General features: G+C 59.6%; 1 protein-coding gene across 1 annotated transcript; it reads left to right on the forward strand.

Annotated features, from left to right (window-relative positions):
* The first annotated feature begins 5035 nt into the window (after window positions 1-5035).
* BNIP5 (BCL2 interacting protein 5) lies at window positions 5036-16415 on the forward strand. The gene is given in 12 exon segments (XM_089334011.1): window positions 5036-5260; window positions 6164-6725; window positions 7306-7425; window positions 9692-9756; window positions 9944-10130; window positions 11003-11125; window positions 11695-11753; window positions 11992-12208; window positions 13324-13455; window positions 14105-14169; window positions 15077-15340; window positions 16029-16415. Coding segments are annotated over 12 exon segments (1896 nt in total). The 5' UTR covers window positions 5036-5194; the 3' UTR covers window positions 16065-16415.
* The last annotated feature ends 474 nt before the right edge of the window (window positions 16416-16889 follow it).

A 16889-nucleotide genomic window follows, 5' to 3' on the forward strand; every position in this document is an offset into this window, starting at 1 on the left:
CAGGATTCGAGAGAACGGGAGGAGGGCTTGGCTCACCAGCATAAGATTACCTAACCCAAGGCCGAAGCCCGGGTCACCCTTGGGCTAAGGCCTTCCCTAAATGCATTGCTGAGACAGCGCTTTGCCCAGAGCTGGATCCCAAGGCTGCTGGGTGGCGGAGTGAGTGAAGCTTGGATAACTCTGCTCCACGCCATAGAACCATCACCTGCTGGTGCGGATTTGCCAAGTGCTGGGAGCGCACAGAAAAGTGTCTGGCACTCAGCACAGTTTCTTCTCCTTACAAGCGTGATGGCACGTGATCTCCAACGTGACTGCTGGTTTGGTAAGTGAGAACGTTCAGAGACTCTGTGGCCCCTGCCTGAGGTCACACAGCCAGCAGAGGGTCCCAGGTACGGGCAGCTCCCGACCGCAGGGCTACCATATTTATTTTGCAATGCCTTCCCTGTCAATCACCAAAATGAGATGTCTAACTATTTTTTGCTTTCATTTAGGTAAAGCCCATGTTCCTTTTCTGATTATAAACATGCAAGTGCTCTCTATAAAACAAAATCAGGCCCAGCGCTGTGGCGCAGCGGGTTAACGCCCTGGCCTGAAGCATCAGCATCCCATATGGGCGCCAGTTGGTCCCGGCTGCTCCTCTTCTGATCCAGCTCTCTGCTGTGGCCTGGGAAAGCAGTAGAAGATGGCCCAAGTCCTTGGGCCCCTGTACCTGTGTGGGAGACCCAGAGGAAACTCCTGGCTCCTGGCTTTGGATCGGCGCAGCTCTGGCCATGGTGTCCATCTAGGGAGTGAACCAGCAGATGGAAGACCTCTCTCTCGGCCTCCTCTTCCTCTCACTGTAACTCTACCTCTCAAATAAATAAACAAAACCTTTAAAAAACAAAACAAAACAAAAACGTATAGTGGTTGCCCAAGATTCACAGCCACCCTATCCAGGGGTGGCAGGATCCTTATCAGCCCTTCCAGGTTTTGTCTTCAGGTCATGAAATGTATTTTTCCACCAACAACCTTTCTTTCTAGATCCATCCGTCCCCGCTGATGTTCAGGGAGAACTGAGGGAGGGTGTGGCGGTGAGGAGGCAGCCCTGGCTCCCCGCCCCCACCCGGGTTTCAATACCACAGGCTGGGCCTTCCCCAGCCAGGCACGAGGTTGTTGTCTGAGCTTTGCTTGCTTTCTGGGGCCTGGGGACAATAAGGAAGTCGTGGAGTGAAACTGCTGTTTTCCAGGGTAGCTGAGCTCAGCCTCTCGTCCCCAGAGAAGCGGGAGGCAGCCCTGGGCTGGGCGGCGACAGGTGGAGGCGGCCGGGCTGGCCCCTGGCTCCCAGGATTGGTTGCCTGTGACCTCAGCTCCTGGGAGCTAGGATATATACGGCCAGAGCGTCTTCTCTGAAAATCACCAGCACCTTCTCCCGGCAAGAGCTGCTCCCGAGCCCGCGCCGGACACCACTTGCAGCCGACAAGGAGCATTGCCTGACACAGAGGGCCCTGGTCTAGAGGCCCCAGCCCCCAGCATCGAGGACCTGAGCGGCTTCTGTTATCTAAGGTTGGCTGAACAACGCCTGCTTCTCTGGGGATGGGCTGTGAGTGGGTTCGCTGCTGTTCTAGAAGGAAGGGGTCGGGCTCTGAATCCCATTCCAATTCTGCTGCCAGCTTGCTGGGCCCCCCACCCCCAAGCCTCAGTTTGCTTTTTTTCTAGAAAGACGGAGCAGAGTTCATGGATGTGATCTCAAACAGGGGTCGCTCAGAGAACCCCAGAGTAGCTTGTCCTTGAAAGCTCTGAACCAAATCCCAGCCTGGCCCATCAGCTGCCCAACCCCCCCCAACTCCCCCCCCCCCCCCCCCGCCGTGAGCAAGACACTTCACTTCCTCGGGCCTTAGTTTGTTCAGCTGCAGAATGGGGACAGCATTCCACGTGGCTCCTGTGGGTTTCCCGTGGGCTGTTGTAGGGATTCTGTCGCAGGCTTTGGGTGGCGGTGCGTAGCAAAGGAATCATCCAGCTAGAGGGAGGATTAGGTTCTGGGGTGGTTAAGGTCCTTGGAAGCAGTCTAAAGACAGCAGATCTCATGGAGACTCCATTGCTCTCAGATGAGGGCTTGGGGGTAGGGGAGGGTGATGGGTCTAGAAGCAACCTGGTTTAGGAGCCGCCAAGAGTCCTAGGCAACCAGGTGTTGGGCTGGAGCAGGGAGGAGTAACGATGAGGGGACCACTGCCGACTTTGTCTCAGCCCGAGGTGGATTTTCCTTAAAGTCCAGGCTGGCCACAGTGGCATGCTCTACCTGGGAAGGGGGCGAATTCCCCCTGTTGCAAATGATGCAACAGATGTCGTACGGCTGCCTGCTGGAATACAATGTTCTCGTAGGAGGTGCAGGAGCAGAAGGGGTCCAGCGTTGAGGGCGGAGGTGACCACTTGTCCCCCAGGCCAGCCCGGTATGCAAGGAAGCGAGGGCTATGGACGGAGCCACACCAGGACAGGAGTCTGGTTCTACTCCAAGTGGTACAGCTGTCCCCCCGGGCTCCTGAGTGTGGCCGTGAGAAGTAGAACCTGAGCTCAGGGCACAGCCCTTGGCCCTCCACCTGGCTTCCTGCCCAGGGATCGGGGAGCCTCACCCTGCATTCATGTGCGCGTGTGTGCACGTGTGGTTCCACAGCCACAGGTCACAGTGGGTGTGTGGGTGTGGCTCTCTCGGGTGGCATGAGACAGCAGATTTGCTCACCTGTGTGCACGTGTCTGCGTTTACAGGAAGCTAATTGGGGTAGGAGCAAAAAGATAGGCTTAAAATCTTAGATAGGTGGATTCCAGTCCCAACCCTTTGCTGGCTTTCTGTGGGACCTTGGGGGAGTCTTGTATAGCTTAGGGCCTCTTGTCTCACAGCAAAGTTTCAGTGAGTCAATGGAGAGGAAAGGGCTCGCGGAGTTGGGCTGCTCTGTGTCTGTGTATCGCTTACACATTCCACAGATGCTGAAGGCCTCCCAGGCGCAGGCCGCAGTGAAGAGCCACAAGACCTGGATCTGCTGTCACAGAACAGAACACGGACAGGGGGGCAAGTGGCAAGCAGAAAGGTGGTGGCGGTCACCCATTGATTTGGGGGAGAAACTCTGGGCTTCTTTCCTTTTTAAGATTTTTTTTTTGAAAGAATGATGGAGATGTGTGTGTGTGTGTGTGTGTGTAAGAGAGAGAGAGAGAGAGAGTTTTCCTTCTGTTGGTTCACTCCCCAGATGGCTACAATGGCTGGGGTTGGACCAGGAGGAAGCCAGGAGCTTCTTCCAGGTCTCCCTCGTGGGTGCAGGGCCCCAAGCACTTGGGCCATCTTCCACTGCTTTCCCAGGCCATTAGCAGGGAGCTGGATGGGAAGTGGAGCAGCCAGGACACAAACCGGCACCTGTATGGGATGCCGACTTTGCAGGCAGTGGCTTTGCAGGCAGTGGCTTTACCTGCTGCACCACAATGCCGGCCCCAGCCCTGGGTTTCTGAGACTGTGCACACACGGCTGGGTGTGGGCTGTGGGTCCACACATGAGTGCCACACGCACGGTCCCTTGGCGCAGCTGGTGGGTGTGTAGCCAGCCGGCTGTTATATTTACTGAATGAGGGACAGGGCTGGGAGGGGCGCGGTGAAGGATCTCTGTGAGGTCAGAGAGGGGAACCCAGCCAGGTGCACCCATTAGAAACCAGTACAGGGATGAGGTCAACGTGCAATTCAGAAGCAAACCAAACAGCTGCGTGACAAGGAAAACAGGCCGGCTTCCTGCTCGGGGTCAGCTTTCTCTCTGCTGACTGCTGATGGGACTTGCCCTGTCTTATCAGAAGTCCCTGGGGTGTTTCTGAGCCAGTGTGGACTTTGCTCTGAAAACCACTCTCTGTCAAGGCCATCCACAATTTCCCGAGAGCAGCTGGGAGCCCAGGCAGTGAGGCTGTGCTGCTGCCTAGGTGTATCAGCCCAGGTGGTGGTGGGGGACTGTTTCCAACAGGAGGGAGTCCCCGTGAGGCACAGACAGACAACAAGGAAAGGAAAGGAAAGCCTTGCTTTGATGAATTCTGGAAATGGTCGTTCAGAAAGCCTAGGAAGACGTCGCTGTGGCTTGTGTGCACGGGGAGGTGTTGCTATGGAAACCGGTGCTTCTCCTGGCTTCCATGAGGGCAGCTAGGGGGTGGGGCATTCAGAGAGGTGGGCGGAGCTGGGCTGCGCTGGTCACAGCAGGAAGGGGAATCGGACAGGGCACCTTCAGGGTGAGCAATGGAGCTGCAATGGCCTTCGCCTTCCTCTGGGCCGAGGATCTGGGTTCTTCGAGGGAGGCGGTGGGCAAATCAGTCCGTTTTCTGGAAAAAACACAAAGAAGGAAGAGCATTTTCTGGTGCAGCTGCATGATGCTCGGATTAGGAGGCACAGGTGTTCCTGGAATGGGGCAGGGGACACTGCGGCCATCAGCCATGCTGCAAACCATCTCCATAGTGATGGCAGCTTTTCTAAAAAAATATTTATTTATTTGAAAGGCAGAAATATATAGAGAGAGGTCTTCCATCTGCCAGAAGCCAGGAGCATCCTCCAGGTCTCCCTGAGGGTAGCAGTGGTCCAAGCAGTTGGGCCACCTTCTGCTGCCTCCCCAGGTACATGAGCAGAGAGCTGGATGGGAAGTGGTACGGCCAGGATTCAAGCCAGGGTTCATATGGGAAGCCCGCTTCACACCTCTGTGCTGGACATAACAAGGGGGTACATTTCAGAGTAGATGAATCACCTCGCACAGGCAGGGGATATGACGTAAAAACATTTACGGCCCCTACCACTAAATCACCTTCATCAACACAGGAAAAACCACAGTGGGGAATCAGCGTAGATGACCCCCTGGCCTAACTGCACGGCTGCCTGGGAGCACAGGTTAGGGATTCTAACCCACATCCTGTTTTTCTTTTATGGCCCATTAAGGAGCAAAGGTTTCTGAGCAGCCTGGGGGACAAAAGACACGCACCCCAGGGCGCCGCCCACACCCAGGCCTGCAGGAGACGCCGCCGGAACAGGCGGTTCTCTCCCCGGTTCCCCTGGAAGCCGCTTGGCTCCTCGTGGGGAGCAGAAGGGCCTCTCACATGGGCCCAGCCCGGACGCACAGTGGGTCGCACGGGTTACTGAACGCTTCAGCGTTACACATGTACCTGTTCATGGAGCAAGGAGTCTGCCGGGGACGTTGTTGTGGGCGCTGAGGATGCAAGACCTGGCAGAACGGACCAAAGGCAGGGGGGCTTCAGTGCCCCATCTCGCACCGCGGCAGGTGGGGGGCGGGCAGAGGGAGCGCTCAGAGGCAGTGGCCAGGGAGGGCCTCCAGGAGCAGGAGACAATTGAACATATCCTTGGCTTCTGAGAGAAGAACGTTCTAGAAAGAGGGACTGGCCAGAAGAAAGGCCAGGAGGTGGAGCGGGACTGAGCGACAGCAAGCAGGCATGGTGGGGTGGCTAAGGGAGAGGGGAGGGGGAGGTGATGGCCCAGGGGGCCATGGCCAGTGCAGGAGCTCCCAGAAGGGAGGGAGCCCCTGGGGCTGCTGGAGGGAGGGGCTCCTGGGAGGAGGGCAAGAGGAGAGGAGGGAGACCCCGCAGGAGCCAGTGTGATCGCCCAGGTGAGCACAGCTGGAGACGGGCATTGGAGTGAGGCGGGAAGCCCTACGGCTGGCTCAGCCGTGGAAGGGAGAGAACAGAGTCAGGGCAGATGGCAGGTTTTCAGTTGCAGGTGCAGAGCTGGCGTGGCCCGAGCCCAGCCGTAAAATGCCCCCGGCAGCCCGGGAGACGCACAGGACAGGGGTGGGGCACGTTTCCGATGAGGACGTGAGCCCGCAGAGGTGCCAGAGCTCCCCAGGGCGGGGAAGGGGTCTGTTTCCCGAGGCTGCGCGGGCACAGAATCGCACACACTCGGCGCCTCAGAGCAACAGGAAAGAGGCACCGTGCAGTTCTGGGGGCCCCAGTCCGCATCAGTGTCTGAGGACTGAACCCAGGCGTGGCCGGGGCTGGCGTCCTGCTGGCATCCCAGGAGGGGCTGCCAAGTCTCTGTGAGATGGGGGCACTGTCTCCCCGTGGTCCCATCTCCCCCACCGAGAGCGGGGACGGGGACACCCCCTTCCGGGAGGGCCCCACGCCCGTGTCCAGTGGGCCTCTCCTGAAGCGGCTCTTTGCTTTTGTTGCAGCCCATGGAGAACCAGAGGGGCCCGAGGAAGCCCCCGGCAGCCAGGAGAACCCGGTCTCTGGACAGGCCGAAGGCCCCGCCGAGGGGCTGCACATCAGGGAACCTCTCCCTGGCCGCCTCGCCCAGGAGGGCGCTCCGCCGGACGGCCAGCGATGGCGCCAGGGGTCCTGAGAGCCCGGCTCTGTCTGTGGGGTCAGCAGCCCTGCCTCCGGAAGACATGGGAGAGCAGAGGCCCCCACAAGACGCCAAGAGAGACAAGGCCCCGAGGTGGTGGGCCCAGCCGAGATGATTAAAGACACTCCTGAGCTTCCTGCTGAGGGCGTCCGAGGAGCCCAAAGAAAAGGCCAGCAGGAGGCCAAGAGGGAAGGAGGGCTTCCCCCAGGCCTCAGAGCCCCCAGAGGCTGCAGGGGAACCAGCCTGCAGGAAGAAAGTCCAGGACACGAAGGCCAGCCGCAGGAAATCTGGCTCTAAGAAACCCAGCCCTGAGGAAACCAACGGGACTCAAGACATGGAGGCTGGAGACCAACAGGCAGGGCGGCCCAGGCTGAGCCCGGCTCACGGAGGTGAGCATACTGCGCCTGGCGGCTCCACCACCCTGCCCAGCACCAGGGGGGACAGGGAAAGGGGGACTGCTGGGGACAGCACTGCTGTGACATTTTCAGCACCAGGGCTGATGGCTGGCAGGGCCTCCCTTCTCCAGCTGTGTGGCCTGGGGCCAGCAACAGACCCAGGAGAAATGGGAAGGGGGAGAGAGGAGAACGCCATCACCCAGCTGGCTGCAGACCCTGGTCCTAGAGTTGGCTCCATCAGGAGTGAACTTGCTGTGTGACCTTGAGAAAGTGGCTGACCCCCCCAGTGAGACAGCCGGTCCCCAGGGTGCCTCCCTGGCCTGACTCCTGGGCCCTGGAGCTGAAATCCCACCGCAGCTGCAGGAAGATGGAGCTTCCCTGAGGCGAGCTCAGGAAGCTCCAGGACTAGGGAGAGGGGCAGTGAGAAGGATGCCTGAGCGGGGGCTGCTGCTTTTCAAATGCCAGCTTTGGCCATGCCCCCGGGGTGCTGGGGTTCTGCGCTCCCGGAGATGAACAGTCCAGGAGCATGTCCCCGCCCCGCGCACACCGCCACCTGCTGTCCTCTGGGTTCCAGGTGGGGAAGATGACCAACTCCATCAGTCCTTGCTCACCGAAGGGGAAGGTGCTGGAGCCGCAGACGTCTGTCCCCAAGCCACAGATCACCGGCAAGAAGAGGCGCTCACGAAGCCCGACCGTGAGTCCTTGTCCCTGCGGCCAGGGCAGTGCTGGGATGAGCCGATCACTCAGAATGGTCGCTGAGCCCGGGCCGCTGGTCCCTCTCGCCTCTCCCCGTGCTGTGGCCACGCTGACTTATTTTAGGGTTTCCCAGGAGGGAGTCTCTCGGTTTGGAAAGACTGCTGGCAGATGCTTCTGCCTTAGGTAGTAACGGGACTTTTTTTTTTTTTTTTTTTTTTTTTAAGATTTATTTTATTTACTTGAAAGAGTTACAGAGAGAGGTAGAACCAGAGAGAGAGAGAGGCCTTCCATCTGATGGTTCACTCCCCAGATGGCCGCTGGAGCTGTGCCAATTTGAAGCCAGGAGCCAGGAGCTTCTTCTGGGTCTCCCACACGGGTGCAGGGGCCCAAGGACTTGGGCCATCTTCTACTGCTATCCCAGGCCATACCAGAGAGCTGGATTGGAAGAGGAGCAGCTGGGACTAGAACTGGCGCCCATATGGGATGCCAGCACTTCAGACCAGGGCTTTAACCCACAGCGCCACAGCGCAGGCCCAATGAGACTTTTCAGTTTAGTCTTCTAAGCCGGTCTGAGCCAGGAACTTCTTCCTGGACTCCCACGTGGGTACAGGGGCCCAAGCACTTGGGTCATCCTCTGCTGCTTTCCCAGGCCATTAGCAGGGAGCTGGATCAGAAGTGGAGCAGCCAGGACATGAACTTGGACCCATATGGGATGCCAGCACCGCAGGTGGCGGCTTTACCCACTACGCCATAACGGCAGCCCTAAAATGAACTATTTTTTTTTTTTTTTGACAGGCAGAGTGGACAGTGAGAGAGACAGAGAGAAAGGTCTTCCTTTTGCCGTTGGTTCACCCTCCAATCCTCCAATGGCCACCGCTGCCGGCGCACTGTGCTGATCCAAAGGCAGGAGCCAGGTGCTTCTCCTGGTCTCCCATGGGGTGCAGGGCCCAAGCACCTGGGCCATCCTCCACTGCACTCCCGGGCCGTAGCAGAGAGCTGGCCTGGAAGAGGGGCAACCGGGACAGAATCTGGTGCCCCGACCGGGACTAGAACCTGGTGTGCTGGTGCCGCTAGGCGGAGGATTAGCCTGCGGCGCCGGCCAAAATGAACTTTTAATTCCGTTTTTTTCCATGAGCTTTATGAAATCCCTTGTATGGGTATCGTTTTAATCATAGAACTGGGGCCGGCACTGTGGCGCAGTGGGTAAATGCCCTAGCCCCTGCTGTGCCAGCATCCCATATGGGCGCCGGTTTGAGACCTGGCTGCTCCACTTCCAATCCAGCTCTTTGTTACAGCCTGGGAAGGCAGTGGAGGATGGCCTAAGTCCTTGGGCCCCTGTACCTGCATGGGAGACCCGGAAGAAGCTCCTGGCTCCTGGCTTCAGATCAGCCCAGCTCTGGCCATTGCAGCCATCTGGGGAGTGAACCAGTGGATGGAAGACCTCTCTCTCTCTCTCTCTGCCTCTCTCTCTGTGTAACTCTGACTTTCAAATAAAATAAATCTTTTTTAAAAAAATCATAGAACCATTTTGTAATAAGCCAGACAGCACGCACAAGTGAGAGGGAGCTGAAGGAGGGCAGTGAGGGTGCAGAGAACGCTGCGGACAGCCTGGGGGTCTTTGGGAACCGTGTTTGCCTCTCCCGGTGTAAGCACAAATGCTCGCAGTGCCAGAGGACAGTGGGCAGCAGCCCCGGAGCGGGTCGGCCAGGGCATGAAAGGACCCTGTTCCATGGTTCGTGGCCTCTGCTCGAAGGCTTGGCAACGCGGTGGAGGTGGCACAGCCGCGCTCTCTGTGCCCCGTCTGCTGATGTCCCTGTGTCCTCCACCTGAGCTAGGCCGGGTACCCACCATGTCCCCACTGGAAATGTGCAGGTTGGGCAGTCAGCACTGGCCTTGCTACGTGTTGCCAGGCCCGGCCCCTGGCAGCCTGCTGATGGTGCCAGGACAGGGATGATGAGCCTCCTTTCAGAAGGGAAAGAGATAAAGGCCCAGAGAGGCTGACAGACTTACCTAAGGTCACACAGCTTGCCAAAAGGCATCTGCGGAGTGTGACGAAGTAGCAGGCTCAAGCTGAGTGCCGGCATGGTTGGCCTGCTAGTGCCTGCATCAAACGTTCCACTTTCGCTGAGGGTCTCCCAATCTGCTCTTGAAAGGACCGGCCCCCGGGAGCCATGCTGTCCCCGCTTCCCATGGCCTTGGGAGCCGCCGCAGGTGCAGGCCGAGGCCATCCTTTGGAAGGGTGACGGGCGTGTGCTGTCTTACAGAGGAGGCGGTGATCCAGATGATCGTGCGGCTGCTCAGAAGAGTGGGAGACCAGTTGGAAGAGGAGGTGAGGGCGGGGTGCGGGGGGACCCCCGCGGCTCCCTGCCTCCTCCGCGCCCCGCTTCCGGCCCCTCCTGTCCTGTCCTTCAAGCCCAGCTCACCCCGCCCCAGCCTGGGGCCGCCCTGCAGCCCTGGCCGCTCCTCGGGTTTTTCCCAGGTGAGGGGCCTGACTCAGGTTCTCTCCTCTCCCCCAGGCCCGCGCTCTCAGGAAGCAGAAGTCCAGCCTCAAGAGCACTTTCTCTCCCAGGAAGCCCAGCTCCGAGGCGCCCAGGGCGGCGGGGCCTGCAGACGGCTCCAGCTCAGACGCCCGGCCGCCCAAGAGGCCCAGCTTTCTGCTCCTGTGCGTTGGTGGCCACCGGCCCTCGGTGTCTGGCAGCCCAGGTGAGCAGGCTCGCGGTGGCCATAGCAACATCCCCAGGGCTGGAACTGGCCCCCAGAAGGGTGGCCATTCCCGTTCTGACTTTTGCAGGGGGCCCTGAGCTGCATGGGGAGGGGAGGGGAAGGAGAGGATGATGGCCAGCAGGGCTCCTCCAAGCACAGCCCCTCTGTGATCCTGACAGCCTGGATAAGTCCCACCTCTCACCCCCCCACAGACTCACCTTTGACCCCTGGTGGGGGGGGCATTGTGTGCAGGAAGAAGCTAGGACCTGGATCCCAGCTGCACGTCCCACTTCCTCCCTATCTCCGTGCCTCAGTTTCCCTGCCTGTGAAAGAAGACATTTCCCACTGCATATCTGTATCTCAACCAGTTCTCACAACCATCTCAGAAAGTCCAATTATCACCCCATCTTACATGTGGGGAGACTGAGGCTGATGTGTCCAAGGTCACGTGGCTCATCAGTATCCGGCCACAGGGAGACAGGATCCACCTGCTTCTTCCAGGGTGTCAGGAGGGACAATAACAGGCCTTCCTGGCTGGGCGAAAGAGGGGACCAGAGTCTGTCCCCAGTGGCAGGGCTCATGCCACCTGGGGACAGATGTCCTGCAGAGGACTCTGGCCATAATCCTACTTGAAGCCACAGAATCAGGCACCTGCTCTTCACCTTGTGGACAAAGCCAAAATAGTGAAGACTGGGGGTGCCTGGGGAGGGAGGAGAGGGCAGCAAGTTTCCCAGAGCTGGTTCTACAGGAGCGCGAATGCACTGGGAGCTTGTGGGCCGGTAGGTCGCCCCGCCCCGGCTCCCGGGTAGCTCAGCCAGGCCCCCGCTGCAGTCTGACCCCGACACCACCGGCGGTCTCATTTTGCTTCTCAGGCCTGCAAGAACCCGAGGCACAGCCTGCAGGTGGCGGAAGTCCGAGCCCGTCTGCGCTTCCCACCCCGGCAGGACTTCAGGGACCCGAAGCGGCGCTGCAGCTGGACAGAGCCTCAGAATCCAGTCAGTACCGCCCTCCTCTGCTCAGAGCCTCCCCCGCCCCCGAAACTGCATGCCTGGCTCCTGCACTGTCCTCACCTTCTCCTGAGAGCCTCGGGCGGGAAGCAACACGGGCCCAGAGCATCCCCTCCCCGCCCGTCTGTCTCAGCCTGAGCCTCAAACGGCGTGCAACATTGGTGACGGCGCCGGCCTTGCTGAGCCAGTCACGAGGCCGTTGGTGAAGGTGCTGGCCGCACAGAGCTCGCTGCATGCGGCCACCTTGGAGGTCTGGGTTTGCATCTGGCCACTGGGAGCTGTGCGAACTTGGGGCAACTCACTTTTTCTCTGGCTTTGGTTTCCTGTAATGTGAACGGGAGGCTAACGTTGCTCATCGCACAGCCGGAGTGGCGCCCCTAGCGGCCGCCCCCAGTCAGCTCCCAGAGAGCCAGCTGCAGGACCTCAGCGCCCAGGAGGGCAGGGGTCACGGCCTGGGAGACCCACCCATGGAGGCGATTTGTCCTTCCGCACGAAGACGGCCGGCTGCAAAGCTTTCCCAAGCGCTGCAACTAAGCGAGTTCTTTGGTCTTTTGTAGAGGAATTCATCCGGAAGATCACTGCCCTCCTTCAAGACGTGGAGGGGCAGGGGGCAGAGGTGAGGAGCCCCCTCCCTGCCTGGCAGAATAGCTCCCCTGCCCCCTTCTGCTCGGTGCCCCGCCCGAGCCAGCCTCCATCCCAGCTCCCTGAAGGCTGCACTGGTTTCCCCCCCGGGCACCGAGCACCTGCCACTCTCCTCTCTGGGTCGCACCCTCCAGCCCGAAGTGTTCTCTTCCCCCAGCTCACCTGCAGCCTCCAGGTGGGGCCCTGACTCAGCCTCTCGCATCTCCCCACAGCGGTTTCAAGTCCAAGAGGCCCCGCCCTGCAGGAGCACATCTCACGAGAAAAAGTCCACACGCAAGAAGGCCTTCGCTCAGAAGAGGCATGGCTCCAAGGAGCCCAAGAGGGCAGGGGCCGCAGCTGCCAGCAGCCCGGACCCCCGGCCGCCCAAGAGGCCCGGCTTTCTGCCCCTGTGTGTTGGAGGCCACCGGCCCTCCGTGTCCGGCAGCTTTGGTGAGCAGGCGGGGGGAGGGTGAGAAGGGCATTGCCATGGTAACGGAGGCTTCCTCCAGGGCAGGGGTGGCCCCAGGGTGGCTGAGTCTTGACTTCTGCCTTGAGCTGTGGGCAGCGCGGGGAGAGCGAGGCAGAGGAGAGAGAGAGGGAGAAGAGAAGGTTCTGCTGAAGGCAGGACCCAGGGCTCCCCACACACGTCCTCCTCCCTCCCTCCACACACCTGGTGTGAGATCCCCGCACCTGTCAGAACCCCCTGGAGGGAAGGCGCTGTGGCACAGTGGGTTAAGCTGGTGCCTAACCAGCACACGGGTGCTGGTTTGAGTCCCGGCTGCTCCACTTCCGAGTCAGCTCCCGGCTAATGGTCTGGGAAAGCAGCAGAGACTGGCCCAAGTGCTTGGGTCCCTGCATCCACGTGGGACACCTGGGTGATTGCTCCTGGCTTCAGTCTGGCCCAGCCCTGGCCGCTGCAGCCATTGAGTGAACAGCAGATGGAAGAGCTCTCTGTCTTCCCCTTTCTCTCTGTAATTTTTTCAAATGAATGAATGAATGAAAAAAATATTTTTTTTAGAGAGAACCCCCTGGGAAGCTAGCAGGGAAACTAAAGCAGCCGACAAGACCTGGGCCTCTCTCTCTGATGCTTTTGTTTGCTTGCTTTTTCTACTGCATCAAAGCGTGAGAACCACTGGCGTCCACGGTCCCCCTGACACTTGGCTCCGGGCCCCTTTGACACATGTTGTCACATCTGACCGGCTCACAACCCTGTGAGGTCCATCTCATGACTCCCATTAGACAGATGGAGGAAGTGAGGCTCGGACAGGCTCAGCAAGCATTGAGGAGGGACGGGGGAACGGGCTACTTGGTGGGACCCATTGCCCCCTGCTTGCTTTTCTCACTGCCCCACTCTCGGGCTGTGGGAGGCAGAGGGGGCGCTGGACGAAAGCCAGATTTCTGAAGAGGAGAAAAGAGAGCACCGTGGCCCCTCTGTGTGGGGCCCGTAAGCCTGGAGCCCTCTCCTGCCCGTGCCCCCAACAGCAGCTGCTCCGGCCCAGACGCAGCTCTGCACGTGTGCATTGGAGACCAGCACGAAACACTCACCCAACCTTTGTTTTCATCAGATTCCGAAGACCCCGAGTTCCAGGCACGCTCGCCTGCAGCAAGGGCTCCAGCTAGCTTCTCAGAAGCAGCTCCCCAGGCCGGAAGCCACAAGGCCGAAGGGGGACATCCGCTGGACGAAACGCATGGATCCAGTGAGTCCCGCCTGCTCTGCTTAGGACAGTTCCTGGGTGCTTTCCCAGGGTGGACGGGGAACATTTCCAAGGGGGCAGCTGGGAGGGCCGCTGGCCAGTACCCCAGAAGACTCTAGAATAGGGGCGGGGCCCTGGGCCTGGCCTCTGGATGGGGGCTGTGGGAGCAGAGTTGTGAGTGGGGGCTCCTTCGTGGGCAGCTCGCACCTGTGCCTTCCGTGGGCTGTCGCTGGATGGGGCGGCAGTGGCTTGCTCAAGGGTTGCAAATCACCAGTGTGCTGGCCACCCCACTGGCGTGTTGAAGGTTTCCAGTGACATCCTGGCTGGCCCTGGTCTCCAGGGCAGTGGTGTGCTGGCAGGCAGGCTGGGGGTGTGCAGAGGGAGGAAGGCCCCACACATAGGGTGTGCAGAATGCTGGAGCATACATATTTCTACCTTGGCCAAGTCCAACCCAGGGGGCGGGGCGGGCACATTCTGCTGTGTCAGTAGCCATGGCAGGTCTGCTGTTCCTCGTCTCAGTCCTGGCACGGAGGTCCCCATCTGCCACAGGCAGCTGAGTGTGGCTGCAGGCCGTCCTGTGCGGTTGTAGCAGGTGTCGCGGGGGTGGACCGGGGCATCACTCAGTCCCTTAACTCCGTCTTCTCTGCCGTAGAGGAGCTCCTGGTCCGGGAGCTGGTGGCCCTTCTCCAAGCGTGGGATGGCCAGCTGGGGAAGCAGGTGAGTGGCGCCCCCTCCTGCCCAGCCCCGCCCAGGGCCTCATCTGTCCAGACCCCGCATCTGAGCTCAGACATCTGCCTCTCTGGGGGCCGCTGCACCTCCTTGAACTTCAGCTTCCTCTTTGGCAAAAGGGGGACTCACGGCCTACTTAGTGCATGCACAGAGAATGCTGGATACGTGGCAGATAAGGCAAATGTTGGCTTCAAATGATGTAATGCGCAGGTGGCATCCGCAGCCAGCCAGGACCCCTTCCCTCCAAATCCCCCACTGCAGCTTAGCCCGCCTCCTTGGAAGCCTAGGCCTGGCCCCACCCCGTCCCGCCCGGCCTTTCCTCTTCCCTCCTCTCTGCCAGCCACACACCTCAGCTCTCTGATGGCTGGAGGTGTTCCCCTGCCTGCCAGAGAAGGCTGCCTGCCCCTTGGCGAGACACACCCAGAGCCGCCAGCAGGGGGTGTGCTGCCCGCTCACCAGTGCAGCCCAACTCCCACCCGCCAGCCCCTGCATCCTTTTGCCTGGGGCCCTAGAGCTCTTGGGCCACCGCCCTCCCCTGCATAAAGACCCCAGCTCCCTAGCCCTTGGGCAGTGTCACTCCAAGGTAGGGGCTCTGTGCTGGCTCCCCGTGTGTAAGCTCCACCTGTGCCCTTCCTAGGGTCACTTAACAAAAGCAGACTAAGCATGCCAGGGCCTCGTCTGTGGGGCTGCCCCGGGGACAAGCCCACCTGGCACGTTCGGGGGGAACTAGAACCCACCCAGGGCTGTTCTATGCTGAGCCCTCCACAGAGAGCAGCTCAGGCCCCTGGGGGAGGCCTCTGCTAACAAGCGGAGCCCATCCTGGGGACCAGCGGGTGCCCAGGGGGTGGGGCCCCTGCCAGCAACCCTGATGGGCCGTCTTTATTTCTGCTTCCAGATCAGGCGGCACCCTAGCCTCAAGATGGTTTTTTATGAGTTTCCAGATTCTTCTCTCAGGACGCTGGTGGCCACCCTGCGCAGCCAGGAGGCCCCCTCCCCCGGCTCGGCTCGGAGCCTCGTCGGGAAACCCTACCCGTTTGCCTTGAGCTTGGCTAACAAATTTGCTGGCAACCACAGCCACGCCAGCTGCAGACTCATGGGCTCCAGGGGCCACTGCTGCCAACACAGTTATGCCCACTTCCCGCACACGGAGGGCCAGCTGGTAAGAGAGGGTGGGAGAGCCGGTGGCACAGGGGAGGGTGTGACACGACTGGTAGGCAGCTTCCAGTGGGATCCACTGTCCTCGCCCCTCCCCGGCTGAGTCAGAAAGTTCAGAGTCCAGCTCAAACGCTACCTCCCTGCAGGCCTTGAGACACAACCCTAAGCCACCAGGGCCCTTTTCCTGTCTGAACCCTCGCTGGCTTCACACGTACCTTATGACAATTAGCACTTCTTTATTTGACTCTGGTCTCCAAAATCTATGTACAGTATCCCATTTTGGGATGTCACGGAACATTGGATGGGCTACTACAGGGGAACTTCAAAAAGTCCGTGGAAATGGAATGAAAAGGTCGAATCTGGTAGATTCTGTGGTCCACGTGCACTCACGTTTTTTTGGTTATGGTTTCACGGCTCCTGCTGCGTGGCTCCCAGCTCCAGCTGTCGTGAAATTGAAATCACACACACATAGCGAGGATCTATCTCAAAATAACGTGTGGCTGAGGTAGATGAGAAGGCTCTGTGATCCTGGGAGGCTTCCAGGAGGAGGTGGGCATGGAGTGTGACCTTTGGGGGAGGGGCTGCAGCTGCAGAGAAAGGAGGGGCAGGAGGTGGCGTGTGAGCCCAGGCAGAGGTGCAGCGGGTGTGGGGTGTGGCTGGGGCTGAAACCTACGTTCTCTTTCTTCTCCCAGAACATCACGAGTCCTGAGAGCCAAAGTCCAGATTGAGAGCCCTGCCTCGGGGCTGGCCCTGTGGCACAGCAGGTTAACACCCTGGCCAGAAGTGTCAGCATCCGGTTCGAGACCCGGCTGCTTCACTTCCAATCCAGCTCTGTGCTGTGGCCTAGGAAAGCGGTAGAAGATGGCCCAAGGCCTTGGGCCCCTGCATCCATGTGGGATGACCCGGAGGAAGCTCCTGGATCCTGGCTTCAGATCAGCTCAATTCCAGCCATTGCGGCCAACTGGGGAGTGAACCATTGAATGGAAGACCCCTCTCTCTCTCTCTCTCTCTCTGCCTCTCCTCTCTCTGTGTAACTCTGACTTTCAAATTAAAAAAAAAAAAAAAAAAAAAAAAAAAAAGAGCTCCTGACACTCAGCCACACAGCTCACGGTGTGAGCCAGGGCCCCCGAAGTTGCTTCCTGCTGTCCCAACCCCAGGCTTCACGGAGAGGACAGGAGACCGGAGCTGTGGGCAAACACGCGCAGGCGCCTCCCGCGAAGCTACCCGCGGAGGCTGTGTTTGGGGACATCCACACGGGCCCCCGGGGGCTAGGGGAGCATGGCGCCCCCTGCAGCGCCTGCCCCCAGCCTGCCGCTGCACCCAGCATGTGCCCCCTTCCTCTCCGGATCTTGCATTCCAGGCCAGCCTGCAGATTTGTCTTCGCTGACATCCTTCCTCGTGGGTAGTTTTTAATGAATCTTAGTCATAAAAAATAATTTCTGGTTTAATCTCCAGCCAGCATATCTGTGTGCATTCAAACAGATAATGGCCAATACTGCTTCATGCTCTGTTGATGCCTCGCAGAGACTCCGCGGCCCCCGGATGGGGGAAGA

Source organism: Oryctolagus cuniculus, chromosome 5, assembly GCF_051225735.1.
Source record: "Oryctolagus cuniculus isolate XC-2025 breed Fujian yellow rabbit chromosome 5, ASM5122573v1, whole genome shotgun sequence".
Classification (NCBI taxonomy): domain Eukaryota; kingdom Metazoa; phylum Chordata; class Mammalia; order Lagomorpha; family Leporidae; genus Oryctolagus; species Oryctolagus cuniculus.